At 38.9% G+C, this 16,124-nt stretch overlaps 1 protein-coding gene across 5 annotated transcripts in view; it reads left to right on the top strand.

Annotated features, from left to right (window-relative positions):
- hps5 (HPS5 biogenesis of lysosomal organelles complex 2 subunit 2) overlaps positions 1 to 15,575 on the top strand; it is a 65,430-nt gene extending 49,855 nt beyond the window's left edge. For all 5 annotated transcript variants that reach the window (XM_072272331.1, XM_072272330.1, XM_072272327.1 and 2 more), the window contains 9 exons: positions 835 to 906; positions 3,662 to 4,518; positions 5,454 to 5,574; positions 6,448 to 6,603; positions 8,064 to 8,183; positions 9,036 to 9,149; positions 10,839 to 10,945; positions 11,807 to 12,089; positions 15,174 to 15,575. In XM_072272331.1, coding sequence (XP_072128432.1) covers positions 835 to 906; positions 3,662 to 4,518; positions 5,454 to 5,574; positions 6,448 to 6,603; positions 8,064 to 8,183; positions 9,036 to 9,149; positions 10,839 to 10,945; positions 11,807 to 12,089; positions 15,174 to 15,234 — 1,891 coding nt within the window. In that variant the 3' untranslated portion in view covers positions 15,235 to 15,575. The remainder of the gene's footprint in view (positions 1 to 834; positions 907 to 3,661; positions 4,519 to 5,453; positions 5,575 to 6,447; positions 6,604 to 8,063; positions 8,184 to 9,035; positions 9,150 to 10,838; positions 10,946 to 11,806; positions 12,090 to 15,173) is intronic.
- The last annotated feature ends 549 nt before the right edge of the window (positions 15,576 to 16,124 follow it).

Raw genomic sequence — 16,124 nt, 5'->3', positions numbered from 1 at the left:
CTTTGTAATGAAGAGAAAAGAACATGAATGGCAAGAGTTAATTTTTAAGTAATTGTAACTTTGGGAGTTTTAGTCTGCATCTTTTCTGATGTCCTGAAATGTTGACTTTCTCTCCACGAATGTTGCTTAATTTGTTGAGTGTTCCCAATGTGTTTTTGCTTCTGTTGATTACAAAAAAGTTGCCTTTTCCTCCTCTGATCATTTGGTAATTTGGTAGCAAAGGTGTTATTATTACTGAGTCTTGATCTTGTAAGCATGGGATACCAATACTGGTATCTCAGGATTTTTATCCTTCCCCCTTTCATTTTATTTTTGCTCCTCTGAAGATGCTGATCCCTTGTTGGAGAATATTTCGGGCCATTTCTTCACAGAACCCTGTTTCGTGACCATAGCGCCTATCAGGAACTATGAATGATTTCCTTTATCCCTCTCCATATCATGCATTAATTCTAATCAGCCAATGTAACCCAGACTGCATGTCAAAGCTGCAGATGTTTGATCTCTGCAGGTATGCATTGTAGCAAGTAGTAACCTTGCTGTCTTCCCAGTCAGATACGAGGCCTTGTCATCTACTGTATCAATCAAATCTTCTCTAGTGACATCCTTGATCCCCTGTATCCCAGAGCCCTAGCTCTTAGCAAAAGTATAGAAGACAAAGGTTTATTATAAAAGTACTTGGGGCAAAAGGGATTCAGCTGAATAATAAGTGTTGAAGGAAGCTAAAAATAAATAGAGGTGGAAGATCAGAGCAAGACCAAAGGTACAAAAGTTAAATCTCTCTTAAAATGGTGCTGTGTTGTTATTATATCAAGACTTGCTGTCCAATTTGCACAGAATGAACATTGATAACATTTCGCAGGAGGAGGACAAACTGAAGGATCTACAACAGGCAACAGCAGAAGCTCTGTGAGTGTGAACAAGGATGCTTTCCTCTCAATATGCCATAATCACTATTAGTATAAGGAGAAATGACGAATGGGTTACTTGTCATCTGGGCACAGTACTACACGTTAAAGACAGATTAATGGGCATATACATCTCACTCCCCATTTCTCTATAAATCATCTTTGATATGGATTTTGCATTGCTAAAATCAGCTGACTAATGGGAAAATTAATGGGACTAGGGTGTGAAAAATAGCCCAGACTGAATGGCCCACAGATCTATAGTTTTAAAAGAGTTTGCTGCATTGGTTTCTATGAATTGATTATATAGTTGTTCCGGTTGCTTGGAATTTAACCTGGCTATCCAAGAAAAAGGAGAAAAAAGTTGAAAAGAACTTGAAAAATCACGAACGACAGGAATTCTGCAGATGCTGGAAATTCAAGCAACACACATAAAAGTTGCTGGTGAATGCAGCAGGCCAGGCAGCATCTCTAGGAAGAGGTGCAGTCAACGTTTCAGGCCAAGACCCTGACGAAGGGTTTCGGCCTGAAACATCGACTGCACCTCTTCCTAGAGATGCTGCCTGGCCTGCTGCGTTCACCAGCAACTTTTATGTGTGTTGCTTCAAAAATCACAATGTAATTTGTCACTGTCATTACTATTGTAAGAATAGTTTAATGTTTAACAAATCCTATGAAGTATTCACAGAGAATATATGGCTACAGGTGGTGTGGTATATTTTAGTTTTCAAAAACATGAGACGTTGTTACTCAAGTTCTGGCAGAACTAATACGAATTGAAGAGTAGGAATAAATGTGTGATTTTAGAACGACATCATGTAATTACTGGAATACTACAGAAATGTATGCTTGGATCTTGGCTGCTTAAAATCCACATCAATGGTTTAATTAGAGGTTAACAATGCAATGCTCAGTATAGAAGTAAACCATGTGCAGAACTTAAAATGACATCAAAGAATACCTGATCACATGATAAAAAAAAAAGATTTTCAGTATGTTGTAGGCAAATATGAAGTTACACATACTGATAGGGTGAATGAAAATCAGAACATTGAAATGGATGATGCTAGTCAATGATGGCATTGGGTTGGACATGAATCACAAACTGCAGCCAAAGCCAAAAGTTAGGAAGGTAAATGGTATGGTAATCCCTTTTTTCATGAGGTTTAAAAAAAACAAGACAAGGGAATCTTGCTGCAATCATATAAAGGTTATTACACTGAGGTTATTATATTGTTTTAGTCTGTATTCAAGAATACCTTGAGATGAAATATTATAAAAGATCACTCCTATTAGATGTTTGATTCTTTGTCATTTCCAGTAGTTGTTATTTTTTATTGTGAAAACAAACAAAATACATCCTATCTCTTGTGTTGCTAAGAGATTCGCATTTACTTTTGTTAATCTACTAACATACCTGGAAAAGATTTTGCATTCATAGTTTATATTTGTTTTTCTTCACGGAAAACTAGAGGAAAGTGCTTTTCCTTTTCAATTTCTTGCTCATCCTTGCTAATTTTGAAGATCTTCCCAGCTATCACACTGACTTCTCTTTTGGCAGAAATGTGAGCATTTAAACTAATACAGTCCTTCCAGTGGTTCTTACATGTATCATGGAAATTTATATTAGTTGATGACTGTGATCTTTTTATTCTTGTCATCTGTTGTTATTTCCTCCTAATTTCTCAATCTCATAGATAACTTACCTGACATAACTGCAGCATGCTGTTTAATTTTAGCCCTTTGTTTCAGAATGAAAACCACATTGCTTTCAAATATAGTGTGAAATTCTGTCACTTTATGATCACCCTTCCCCAAATGTTATACATATTATTACTAAAATCCATCTCATGGCACAATGCTAGATGTAAAATACCAAGGTCACCATCTCAGAAAGTCCTGATCTACCGGAAAATAGTCTATGGTTGATAACTTGTTCAAGTAAGCTCAGCTTTGTGCTTAGCACACTTGCTCATTGGAGGGACCAAGGGAAGTAAAGATAGTGTTCTGGTATGGGAACTACTACTGCTTTCATTTTGTCTGTTCATAGTATTACAGAATGGTTGCCTTTAGAGGAGCAGTCAGTCATCTTTTGGGTCTGTATCAGCTCTAAAAAAGAACAATCCATCTATTCGCCATGCACCTCACCCCCATTTCCCATTGCACTAAAAACTACTTATTTTCAGATACTTATATAGCTTCCACTGAATGTTACAATTTAATTTTCCTTTATGACCACTGCTGACAATTCAATTTAGAACTCAACCTCTTGCTGTCTACGAAACATTTTCCTTGTGTTAATTTTGTTTCTTCTGCTAGCCATCTTCATTCTACACCCCTTAATTATTAACCTGCCCTACCAAAGGCAACATTTCTGTCTTTGTATTGTCCACACATGTCTTTGTTGTTCAATTCTAATTTTATCTTCCAAATTTTGATTTTGTTTTATCTCTCATATTACTGAAATTGTCAATTTGTTAATTCTCTTTTCTGAACTCGAACTCAAAGATATTGTGCGAGTAACACATCATATCACAGTTCCATCTAAGAATCAGTTAAATTACCATAAACCACTTAGTTCTTTTTATCATAAATTGATTAGCACTAAACTGTTTGAATATATTTTAATCTGAATCTAGTAAATGTTTAAAATATGATTGAATTTATGTATATCTACTTGATTGAGTGATATCTCTACCCATGATTGGAGCTACTATAGATAACTTCGGACTAGTTTATGATTTTTTAAATTTCAGAATTAAATTACAAGATCCCCTTATTTTGTTTGAGACGACACTTCTGAAGAAAACAGTGCGATGCTGGCTTCCTCATTTGCAAAAAATATTTCAATTCAAGGTGATAACTCAAACTGTGAATGACACTCCCACCTCGGAAGAGTCAATAGCATACGGTGATCAAGACGATGAGCTGAATGAAGCTCCATCAGTTAATCATCAAGAGAAATATGATGCATGTAGCCATCGAGAGATGGAGATGCCAGAAGCACTCGTCCATCAGGAGAATAAGGAGAGGTTAGAAACATTCAGCCAGGCAGAGGGTGAAAAAAAACCTGAGACACCAGATCAAGAGGAAGAAGAGAAGGGATCTTCAGTACTCTGTCCTAACGAGGTAGAACAGTCAACTTCTCTTCCTTGCCTTGGAGAGCAAGAAGTGGACTCAACTGAACACCATGAACAGAAGGATTTATCATCTTCTATCCTTCAAGAGCTGGAGGAAGAGTCAGTCCGAAACTATGAAGAAGAAATGGTGGAACAGCGATCCTCGGAAGACTTGGTGAACGACGAAATGCAGGCTTCAGCGGACTTGTCTGCTGTGCCTTTTGTGACGGTGCCTTTCTGCAGCATACCAGCAGATCTTTTCAAGGACATGATGGAACTGGCTACCTTGTGCTTTGAGCTGAGAATATTTCAAACTGTGACTGAGGACATCAACACTGAAACAGAATTACCTGGAGATGAGACTGAAACTCAAGCCTGCCTGTACCTGCGCAATTACTTCTTCCTGCTAGACCTGGTGCGAGTGAAGCACTGCATTACAGTTTGTAACTGGGCCACTCCACTGGTGTGGCAAACTTTCATCCTGGGGCTGAAAGGTAATTGCATTCATTTACTTTGTACACACTTTGACCTCTCTGTTCTGTAGATGTTTCTCCCTGTTTGCCTGCCATCCAGTTTCATCCTTCCTCAGTCACGAACTGTAAGAGAAGAGATTAAATCAATAATTTATTCTGATTTCACATTTAACTCTTCTCATTATTGCTAAAACGTAAAGCATTGATCCTTCACTTGCAGACTACTGAACTGGTTCATTCTGAATTTAGTGACAATCTAAGATCTTGCTGCCTTAAATCTCTACATTAATTTCACTGAAAAAGTATTTTTAGCTGAAGATATCAGGGTCAATCTGAACAAGCTTATCCAACAAGCAGTTGAATTCCACAGGCTTATAAGATCCTGATTCAAACGTTGCTGGAAGTATGTTTGTGAGTTGTTCAGTTTTGGAGCTTGGAGTATTAAATTACTGTTAACATTATTATGTAGGCTGGGGAAATTGGTAAATTAGTTTATTATGTCACATGTACTGAGGTACAGTGAAAAGCTTTGTTTTGCATGCCATTCATACATACAATTTCATTCCAACAGTGCATTGAGGTAGGACATGGGAAAACAATAACAGAATGCAGGATAGTGTTACAGTTACAAAGTGCAGTGCAGGCAGACAAGGCTATAATGTGGTAGGTAGTGTACTGGCATTGCAACTGTAGTGTTGGCAGAAGGAGGCCTTGAAGTGAGACCTGGTGAAAGCAATGTGAAACTCCATGGCATTCATAATCAGAGTGATCCGTGATGAGGGCTGGAACTGAAATTGTTCATACTGGGGTTGGCTCAGTATTACTTGTAGGTAATGCAGGGAACGGGTTTGAACCTGGTATTGGATGCTGACAAAGGAACCAGCTCTAACTGTGAAGTAGAGACAAATGCTATTTAACTGGAGCTGTGATAAAGTTTTGTTTTATTAATATTTCAGAAATAACACAGTCAGACCCAATCACAAGTGCCATTAATGATGGAGACCTGCGAAAAGTACTGAGGTTACTCAATGATGAAAAGGTATTAAGAAGTTCTTTACTGCTGGCACATGCAGCAAGGTAAGTCTGTCCACATTTGCATTTAATAATTTTTGGTGCAATTTGAGAACATTTTTCTAGTTTAACTCATCTTATATTGTGCAAGCATTAGCTTAGATTGGCCTGCATTAAGGTGTCCCTACATTACAATTCCCAATTGTTCCATTGTTTGTAATCTTTGTTTTTATTAGGCTTCCTATTCTGTTGAATTTTTGACTGTTCAGACCAATGGAATATTAATTAAGAGTGATTTGTGCCTTCATTCATTTTGTTTTTCAAGGCATGAATGCAAATCAGTCCTATTCAGAACTGGTTTCCTTATAGGAAGGGAAGCTGTTAAAAGGAAAAGATTTAGTACGATTGATATTTTACAACTGGAAAATGAGTTTGCTGTTGGTGCGTTTGTTGTGATGTTTTGTGATGTAATGGCTGAAATACATGGCCTTACAATTTCCTCTTGCCGGTTACTCATGGTTGCCCTGTCCTGCAGATCTCGCTGTGGCAACCTTTCCTTGAGGCTGACTGGCCACAAGAAGCGACTAGTTTTAAGATTAGATGAGCAACAGGCTTATCTATATAAGGTTTTTCTTGCTGTTTTCGAAATGTCTGATGATAAGACACATTTAAAATTATTTAAAACTAATCGAATAAGTTATGCTAGCTGCACAACCTACAGCAGGTTTAAAGCTGAGGGAGTCAAATACAAAATATTTTCTGCCCTCCAGCTTTGCACGATTTGGACTGCTCCTGGATTTGGTTTGACCTTTTTGTGAAATCCTTACTTCTGTTATAGTAGCATAGAGGTCCAGAACATGTAGACCTCAGTGAAAGCCAATCTTTAAAATATAATTGATGGTTGCCCTTCCTCATTATTCATGTTTGTTACTTCTTCAGGATGTCCGAGAAATTTGGTGAACTTGCACTGAGGTCTCTTGTCCAGTTCCACCCCTACATTCTTCCATCTGATATAAAGGAGTTGTGTTATGATCAACCATGTCACTTCTTGGCATACATTGACAACCTGGTTAAATCCAAGCCAGAGGACCAAAGGTTGGTGTTTGATCAATGTTAGCCTTAGTATGTACATTGGAAGATTACTAATCTGATATCTGCATCTAAGATCAAAGTGCTCAGATTCAGGATTCCTGCTAAAGTCAATCATCAGCTTTCCGAGGCCTCTGCTCATTTTTTTTGTGTGCTCTCAGATCTCCTATATTTTAGATATAATAAAAGTCTTTAATTGTTCTATTGATTATTTGCATATAAAGCTCAGCATAACATACAAAGAACATTTACAAAAATATGGTGTGCAAAATGTCACTGTTAAAGATTGGCAAAGATCATTATCTATGATCCAAATAGATACATTCTTTATATAGCCTGGTCCAAGGAATTGATATTCCATTTTAGCTGTAGCCACCTTGTTAGTTAAATGGAGAAACATCTACATATGCAATGTAGGCAAGTACTTGGATGTATTTCCTGTAGCTTCTGATTTCTTTAGATAATACTAAATAACTGGAATATTGTGTACAGTCCTGGACACACACATTAGGAAAGATGGGAAGACCTTAGGGAGGGTGCCAGATAGATTAGAATTACTCCTGAGATGACTGACCTGGTTATAGAGTCGTTCAGTCCATTGAGTCAATGCTGACCATCATGCGCCCATTTTCAGTAATTCTATTCAATTTTATTCTCACCACATTTCTACAGACATTGTATGGAGACCAAAACCCATGTGTCATTGGGAAGTGGGAGTAAACAAGAACACGCAGGAGAACCTATGCAGTCACGGGGAGAGCATAACGCTTCCATACAGAGAGAATCAGAGGTCAGGATTATGGAACTGTAGATAAAGGCTCTACTGGGCTGACCAATATGGATAGACCGGAAAAGCTGGAGTTATTCTTTGAGCATTAAAGCTTGAGAGAAAACCTTTTAGAGGATCTTAAACCCCACAAACAGTTTATACAGAGAAACTGCTCCCATTCTCAAAAGGTGAAGAATTAAAGGACATGAACACAACACCTCGTTATTACTTTTATAAGGGTAGGTGGTCAAGGCATTTTCAGACGTGGCATTCAAATTGGAAATGGATAAGTACTTAAAAGGTGACAGGAATGTCAAACTTGATTGCTACACCTATGGGTTAGAAAATTTTTCAGAGAAATATTGCAAGGCTGGCATTTCATCCATTACAGAAGTCTTGTGAATGGAAGGATCTTTTCAAAGAATTAGACCACCTTGATCTCAAGCTTTTGCATTCTGTTTCTATGGAATATCTGGAATTCTCTATCTTTATGGCGGATGGATCATTGGGGATATTTTAAGAGGAAGGTAATAATCTTTGAAAGGTCATGGAGTTGAGAGCTGTGGGAAATTGGAGAGGATAGAAGAGGAGAGGAATCCTGGGACAGATCCTGATCATGTTGAATTACAGAGCAAGTTGAGGGGTTGTTTGGCCTAGTTCTATTCCTATTTTCAGATTTTTCTGTTTCTGTGAACAGACTGGGTCTGTTAGAGACTATTCTTCAGCCAAAATGTAGAAAAATGGATTGGCTGCAACTTGCAGTGTCTCATGATGCACCTCAGATATCTGACACCACAGATGCTGATGAAAATCCCAGGTAAGGAGACATATTTTTCAAGCTCTCTTTGCCTTCTCTAACAGCAAGTGACTTATGGTTCCCTACAGTACAGTGTGCGCAGGTTACAAAGGGAGTTAATTGTCTTACAAAGTGTGGCATCTACTTAGCATCTGAAAATATCTGACCATATGCAATGTTTTCCGAAATCTGTGGTTGTGTTCAGAAATCTAGATCCAATGGAAGTATGAAGTGATTTGTTTTTTATTTTGATGGAATAGAAATGCTCCTAGCAACACACACACTCAAAATGCTGGAGGAACTCAGCAGACCAGGCAGCATTAATGGGAAAAAACAAAACAGTCGATGTTTTGGGCCGAGTCTTTTCTGCAGGACGTGCCAAAGAAAGATCTCGGGCTGAAACTCCGACTGTTTACTCTTTTCCATAGATGCTGCCTGGCCCGCTGCGTTCCAACAGCATTTTGTGCGTGTTGCTTTTTGAGATGTTTGGTTAGAATGTTGCTCATCTTTGGAGTTGTATGAAATGACAGATGCTTGAATCTGGACAAATGGGTTTTGACACGAAACATTGATTGTTTATTTCCCTATGTAGATGTTGCCTCAACTTCAGAGTTCCTCCAGTATTTTGTGTATAGCCCATCTTTGAACCTGTGCTCAGGGGCTTTGTAAAAAAAAAAAAATTTTTTTTGAGTGTTATTTTATTGTCTCATCTAAATAACGGCAAACCCAACTGTGCTCAATGTCCCTTAATATTAGTGTTCTCAAACCCCTGGACTTGGGACTGTGCTCACGGTTTTTAAGGGCTGTAGAACAGGAAGGCAAATCCAACAGAAGGGCTTTCACTTAAGTACATGCCTTTGTTGTGCCTCTCAGGCCTCACTGTCATCGATTCACCTGGGGCTATGCTCAACTGATCAACTACTTTATTCAGCTGCCAGGAGATCTTACCACAAAGGAAAACATGTTGAATGTTTGTAGATCTCACGGGTAAGTCAACCAGAGTCCTTCCTCTTGTACTTAACTGCTATGTCTCTGTTCTCAATGGTTCAAAAATTTGCTTAACATCAGCATTCCCTCTTTTTTTCTTTTTAACAGCTGCGCGGACCGACCATTGCTCTGAGTAGGAAATTTTTACACGGTCTGAAAACTGCACGGCGTTTTAAATGTTTTTGTTGTAATATGCATACTATGAATATTTAGAATGAAAATTGAAAACTTACATACTTTTGATTTTATTTATTAATTAAAGGGTATAATGAAATGCAGTACAACAAAGAAAATCTTTCAAGTTTCGTAAACTTTTAAACTTAGATGGTGTGAGCACTCAACAGGTTGTCAGTTTATTAACAATGAGCTAGCAACCTCCATTCTGTGTTTATTGTTACAATTTGAAACTGTTGTAACTTGAAGCACTGACAATATAAATGTGTTGAAGCTATAAGATGTTTCAAAGTAAAAATTGTGATATATTTATTATTTAGAAAATTTATGGATTATGTTCATTAACACATTAGTTACTGTGTATTTCAGTTATATTAACATAGATCTCAAGCTTAGCCAGCAGGTGGCGCAGAGGCATCTGCACCCGCACCAGACTTTGAGACGAATGGTCCCAGTTTGAATCGGGCTGGCTCCTTGCACGCTTTCCATCCATGCTGGGTTGAGCGTCGAGCTAGCACCTCAGCCTTGTAAATAACAGACAAATGCTAAAGAAACGCAAAGGTTACCACCCGATGTGCCACAGGGTGCAGAGAGTAATTATTAGTATTATTAGATTTAAAAATTATATTGGCATGATCTCAAAATTATATTGGCATAATTTCAAAATTATATTAACTTTATATAAAGGAATATGCATGGCAACAAAGGCTATGTGCTGGGAGCGTTTCAGTTAACTGCATGGCTGCACAACTGAGCAGCTTAGAAGAAACAATGGTGGCAGTTCTGACAGTTGTGTAGTGAGTACCATTGATAAAGATCAGAACACTCCTGTTACAGTGGCTGGGTTGTTCTATCTCAGCATTTTGAGGGCTAGAATTGATCTGAATGCCCTGAATTAGAGAGGAAGACATAAATATGATTCACTTTTTTATTTTAGTAAGCTTTTGGTATCATCCTTTGGGAGTACACTTGGGTAAGAATTAGATAAGATATTCCAACTTTTGAAGCGCCTCCCACCATTGTTCCTTCACCCATGAAGGGCAACTGAAGGACTGAAAAGGGGTTTGCGCCTGTGAAATTGGACCACCAAAAGGATCAGCGCCATTAGCAGCAGCAAACAATCTGGAAAATAAATCTACTTCCTGTGAAAAGAGATGATTGAGATGTCACCAAAACTGATAGTGAGAGATTGAATGTGGAATTTGTATAATCATTTTAAATGATTTGCAGTTCCCGAAGAATGAAGAAGCTTTTAGCAAATCTTACAGTGACTATAGGAGCATGCCAGTGCTGGGAGGACCAAAGAGGTGCGGTCACATGACAACTATGGTAATGAGCCCACTTATTGAGAAAGGTGGAGAAGGAAGGCTCAGTGAAGTGGCAAAGTTAGGAAACTCAAGTATGAGAGTTAATGGAGGGAGAATGGGATCTGTAAGCCACTTATGAACTTGGTGGTGTATTTTTTGGCTAGAGTAGTGACTTGTGCTTTAACATGCTACTTCTTTGTGCTCTCAGGTTCTGGCCTGGTTATCTGTCACTGTGCCTACAGCTGGAGCGCAGAACTGAAGCTTTCACTGTCATCGTTCACCTAGATGATATAAGCCTACTTGATGCACAGAATGGTTTGTATTTCATTGTCTGTCAATTAAGTTGACATTTCTTTTGAAGTTTGGTACATCCAAGCAGACTTTTCCTGAGGCAATTCAACTTGCACATAACTTCCTCTTTTGTTATTTAAGTAATATTCTCAGATTTCATTTTGGAGCTCTATTCAAATGATTAGGGTAGAGAGGAGCTAAATGTGAACAATTAAAATGTGGCTACTCCATCTTGCTAAGACTATTAGTGTAGTTCCCTTCTGAGTATCACAGGCAAGGGTAAATATTTCCATTCACAAACAAGAGTCCTGCCAAAGGGCTTCAGCCCGAAACATCGACTTTTACTCTTTCCCTAGATGCTGCCTGGCCTGCTGAGTCCCTCCAGCATTTTGTGTGTGTTGCAAAATATTTCCATGTTGTCCTGTTCTGTTAGTCTCTTCGGGACACCTCCTTCCCCTCATCCATCTTTTTATTACGGCGTCTCCCCCCTTCCTTTCCAGTCCTGAGGAAGGCTCTCAGCCCGAGGCATTGACTGTTTGTTCCATAAATGCTGCCTGACCTGCTGAGCTCCTCCAGAACTTTGTGTGTGTTGCTTTGGATTTCCAGCATCTGCAGAATTTCTTGTGTTTATGACTTTGTGCCTGAGTCTGTTCTCAGTGCCTTGCCCGGAGTAACCCAATATGATCAAGTCTATCCCTGTTATATTGTTTTGAAAAAATGTGTTCCTATTGTACAGACTTCACTCTCTGTGAATCAGCTAATGCAGTCCTCATTGTATTGTTATGTTTGACATAGGATGGACAAAATGAATGTACGTATTTCTTACACTTTTATCCAACTGAACTGGTTCGGGGAAAACGTAATCATCATGGCTCTTTTGTTTAGGTATGATGCCTCAGACCCTAGAGGAGTGGAAATTTGTTCTGGAGCTGGCTCGGAATCACCATGATGCTACCTGTGCTGCTTTGCAGAATGGAGATGCTGTCACCAGTGATGATTGTGATTGGTCAAACTGCATGACTCTGGAGAACGTGGCCCTTCTCCTTGCGAAGGAGCTTGGTCCAGACCAGGCACTCGCTGTGCTACAAGACAGTGGTCTCCATGGAAATATGTCCCAGAGATTTTTCAGGATTTGTGACATTTTAAAGATTGCAGAGAAAAGACAGAGGTGAGAGAAAGTGTACATGAACTTGTTTATAAAGTATTATCTATCTTATTCTGATGGATTAAGGCACTTACCATGGTACTAAACCACACAGAGCAGAAGATTACACATTTCTTGCTCACCAAGTGAACAAACACATCACTGGCCAGAATCCTTTTCCCCATTTGGTTTGAACAAAAATTAATTTGGTTAACATTATGTAATTTTTATCCTCTTATCAATCCCAGCTCTTCCACTTTATCCACATAACTAAAGTACCCTAATAACATGTTGTGGCCAAGCTTATGTTTCATAAATATTCATCATGATTTCCTTGTATTTGCACTGCATGCCTCCACTTTTAAACACTGGTTTGGTTTTTAATTACTGTGTCAGCCACCATTCTCACTTTTTACAAACTGTGCACATAAAACTCTTGAACGAAATATTTATAAAACACAAGCCTGGCCACAATGAGATATTGATCCCAGTTCTGGGTGCCCTTTACTGTATTGACCTTTGCTATATTCTAATCCTTATAATATTATAATCACAATGTTCCACTAGAATTACATCACTTAGTTCAGCTCATTTACCAGAACCACTCAAGGAATGTCATTTTCCTCATTGACCTAAAAATGTACAGATCAAGAAACGTCTGCCAAACACACTTCAAAAACTCTGTTTGCTCTTTGATGTTGCTTATTTCATTATATATTTGAATAAGTTTCCCATTACTTCTGCATATCTCCTTCTAGATTTGCTGCTCAATATCCTTCCTGCTATTTGGCCTATAGTATAATACCTGTTGTTTTTATTCAATAATTTCTATTGTTCTTCAAAAAGATTTTATTATTGAACACTTGAGGACATTTTAAAGTTTCAACGGTTCATTTATTATCAAAGTATACAACTCCGAAATTCTTCTTCAGATAGCCAGGAAACTAAGAAAGAATAGAACTGCAGCACAAATTATCAACCCCCAAATCCATTCTACCCACACAAAAAAAATGAACAAAATTGGAACAGGCAGAGCGACACCTAAATCCTCCTCCTTTGCACACAAAAAAAAATGAGAAAGGTTGGGCAAAAAACACAATACAAAAAAACCATGACTGGAAAAAGAAGTCCACATCCAAAACGCAGAAAACCTGGGCGACTTTTTACCTTGCCGTAGCAGAGTGATCGCACCAACAATAAAAAGGCAGTCTCCCCTTGCCATAGCAGAGCAATCTCACTAGGGATGATAAGGCAGTCTCCTCTCGCCATAGCAGAGCGATCTCACTAGTGATAAAGAGGCAGTCTCCCCTCGCCAAAGCAGAGCGATCTCACTAGTGATAAAAAGGCAGTCACACCACTCCAGCAGTAGAGCGATTCCCCAGCGATAAAAAAGCAGGCAGCCGATGTTTTAATCTCCCTCGTTGCTTTAATCAAGAATAATGGAAGCTTAAGTCAGCTAAATGGAGTCTAACATCAGCTCACAGCCTTCTCGCCACGAGGTTCCTGCACATTGTCTCTGCCTCCCAGAATCCCCTCTGAGACTGCAGAGCACTGAAACACCCAAACGATCTCCAAATTGCAAATCACAGGCTCCGTCAGTTTAGATCTTTTTATTGCATCCTGAATTCACTATGGCATTTAAGGTGATTACATTGACCAGTACTGTCACCACCTCTCCTGCGTGATCCACAGCTGTATTGCTATTGAGTAGTTTGACTCTCGGTGCACCCAATGCATCTCCAAGAATTATAGAATGGAAGGAAGTCGTGTTGAGCTTCTATAGGAGATAGCCAGTTAGTAATCCAGACACATACTACAAGTTTCCTGGCTGCCCAAGAATCCATGGTAGGCTGCTCTTCATTACCTACATGCTGCTGATTGGTGATGTTATCTGAAGAGACAGGATTTGTATTTGTCAGACACATTGTACTTCTTGCCTAGGATTATGTCTACCGTGCTTTATTTCCTTTTTGACATGTTGCACTTGTCAAGATTACAACATTGGAAACCAGATAAGACTTCATACTCATGAACGCTAAGAAAATTGGATTATTATTTTCAGCCCCTCTGCATCTCCATTCACAGCACTGATTTTTTCTCTTCCCCTTGGTTTGGATGCATCTTCCGTGAATTACAGATATGTGAAAGCTCATCGATTGCTTCCTTCCTTCTTGGCTGTTGCTGATAACAGTATTTAAGCCTTTGTCCCAAATACTTGTTGCCTTTAAAGATGACCTCCATTCTTTGTCCTTGCAAATTATCCCAAACTTCACAAGAGCATATTTCTTTGGCTTTTAATTAAATCTAAAATCCTAACTTCTAGCTTTTATAATCATCATAATCTTAATATGTATTAATCATGATGCATCATAATAACAGTCTTAACAATACATTGCATGCTTCCACCACGCCTCTGAGATTGTATTCATCTGCTCTTTCCATTTTCTTCCATTGCCTCTGTTCTACTTTTGATAGCCTGAGCTCAGCGCTGCGCCAACGGCACACATAACTTCTCCGTTTAACTCTTTCTTTGATTGAACCTTTGGTCACTTCGAACTCTGAAAAGTATGGTACCTGTTTTACTACTTTGAGGTGATAGGCAGTGTTTTTCTACATTAGAATCAACTCCAACTAGAAGATGGAGTTATGAAAGGAAATAAAACATGACTTTAAAAGGTAGTAACTCCAGATCTGGGGCAACTAGTGGTGTAGTGACTTCGAGATGGATGGTCCTGTGTTTGAATCCGGCTGGGTCCCAACCTGGGCAGCAACAGTATCTTCACAGAAGAAAGATACTTCCATACCTTGCCATGAAAACCCTGTGGACAACTACACTATCCACAGGGTCGCCGTGAGTTGACAATGACCTTTGACAGCATGCAACGACTCCAGATTACCCCCTTCAACATATGCAAGCAAGCACAGAAATTGTGTGCCTCAAGAAGTGGTGCAGGAGGGAGTCTGTGATGCTGGGTAAGGACAAGATTGGGCTTCCACAGCAAATGGACAATACAATACAATCAGTACGCAGCCCTGGGAAAAGATAAATTAAAAATGAAAATTGTGATTACTGGCTTTGTATCATTTCTGCCTGTTTTTCTGTTACAGAGCCCTCATCCAGGTCATGTTGGAACGATGTGATCGTTTCCTGTTGTCTCACCAGGCGTAATGAAGCTAGTAAATCAGCACCAAACTACTCTGTGCTGATTCCAACGAGCAGTGATCCTACCTTCCCTCTTGCATTGCTGCTGTGAAAGAGCCATTTGATTTATTGTGTGTGCTTGTTTTGAAATTGTGCCTTTTACTTTGCTTTGAAAATTGACAGAGAAGTAAATAGTCTGTTACTGGGATCAAAATCCTGAAATCTGATGTAATACCATATCATGTTTACTTGAACTAATTGCAAATAGTACATTCCCATTTTTTAAAAATCTGGGGTGAGAAAAGTTGTCAAAGTTTCTGAATTAAAATGCTTAAGTGCTCAGTTTACACACTAGGTATGTGTTTGAGATTCACTGCCTTTGTATAAAGTACTTCCCAAGGTTTAAAACAGACCGATATATTTCAAAAGAGCTGTTATATATGCCAAATGCAAACTTTGTTTCCTCCTGTTGTGAAGATACTGATTTCAGCTAGGGTGCAGGCCTGTTCATCATGTATGAGTTGGGGTAGTGAGATCCAGTGGCTTGTTGAAGTAACCCAACAATCCACTGACTAGAAGTGTCAAAGGCAGGGCAGAAGTATTCTTTGTTTCTGGTGTTGAGTCCATCGTCAAAGATCCTCACCATCCACACCATGCTCTTTTTTTGCTGCTGCCATCAGGTAGAAGGTACAAGAGCCTCAGGACTCGCACCACCAGGTTCAGGAACAGTTACTACTCCTAACCGTCAGGCTCTTGGATAAAAGGGGATAACTACACTCATTCTATTTTGGTGTTCCCACAACCAATGGTCTCACTTTAACAACTCTTTATTTTGTTATTTCATACTTACTATTTATTGCTATTCATTTATATTTGCATTTGCACAATTTATTGTTCATTGAACCAGTTTACAGTTA

This window comes from Mobula birostris, chromosome 11, assembly GCF_030028105.1.
Source record: "Mobula birostris isolate sMobBir1 chromosome 11, sMobBir1.hap1, whole genome shotgun sequence".
NCBI classification, from domain to species: Eukaryota; Metazoa; Chordata; class Chondrichthyes; order Myliobatiformes; family Myliobatidae; genus Mobula; species Mobula birostris.
Note: the sequence above shows the minus strand (reverse complement) of the source record. Positions and strands in the feature narration are given on the sequence as shown.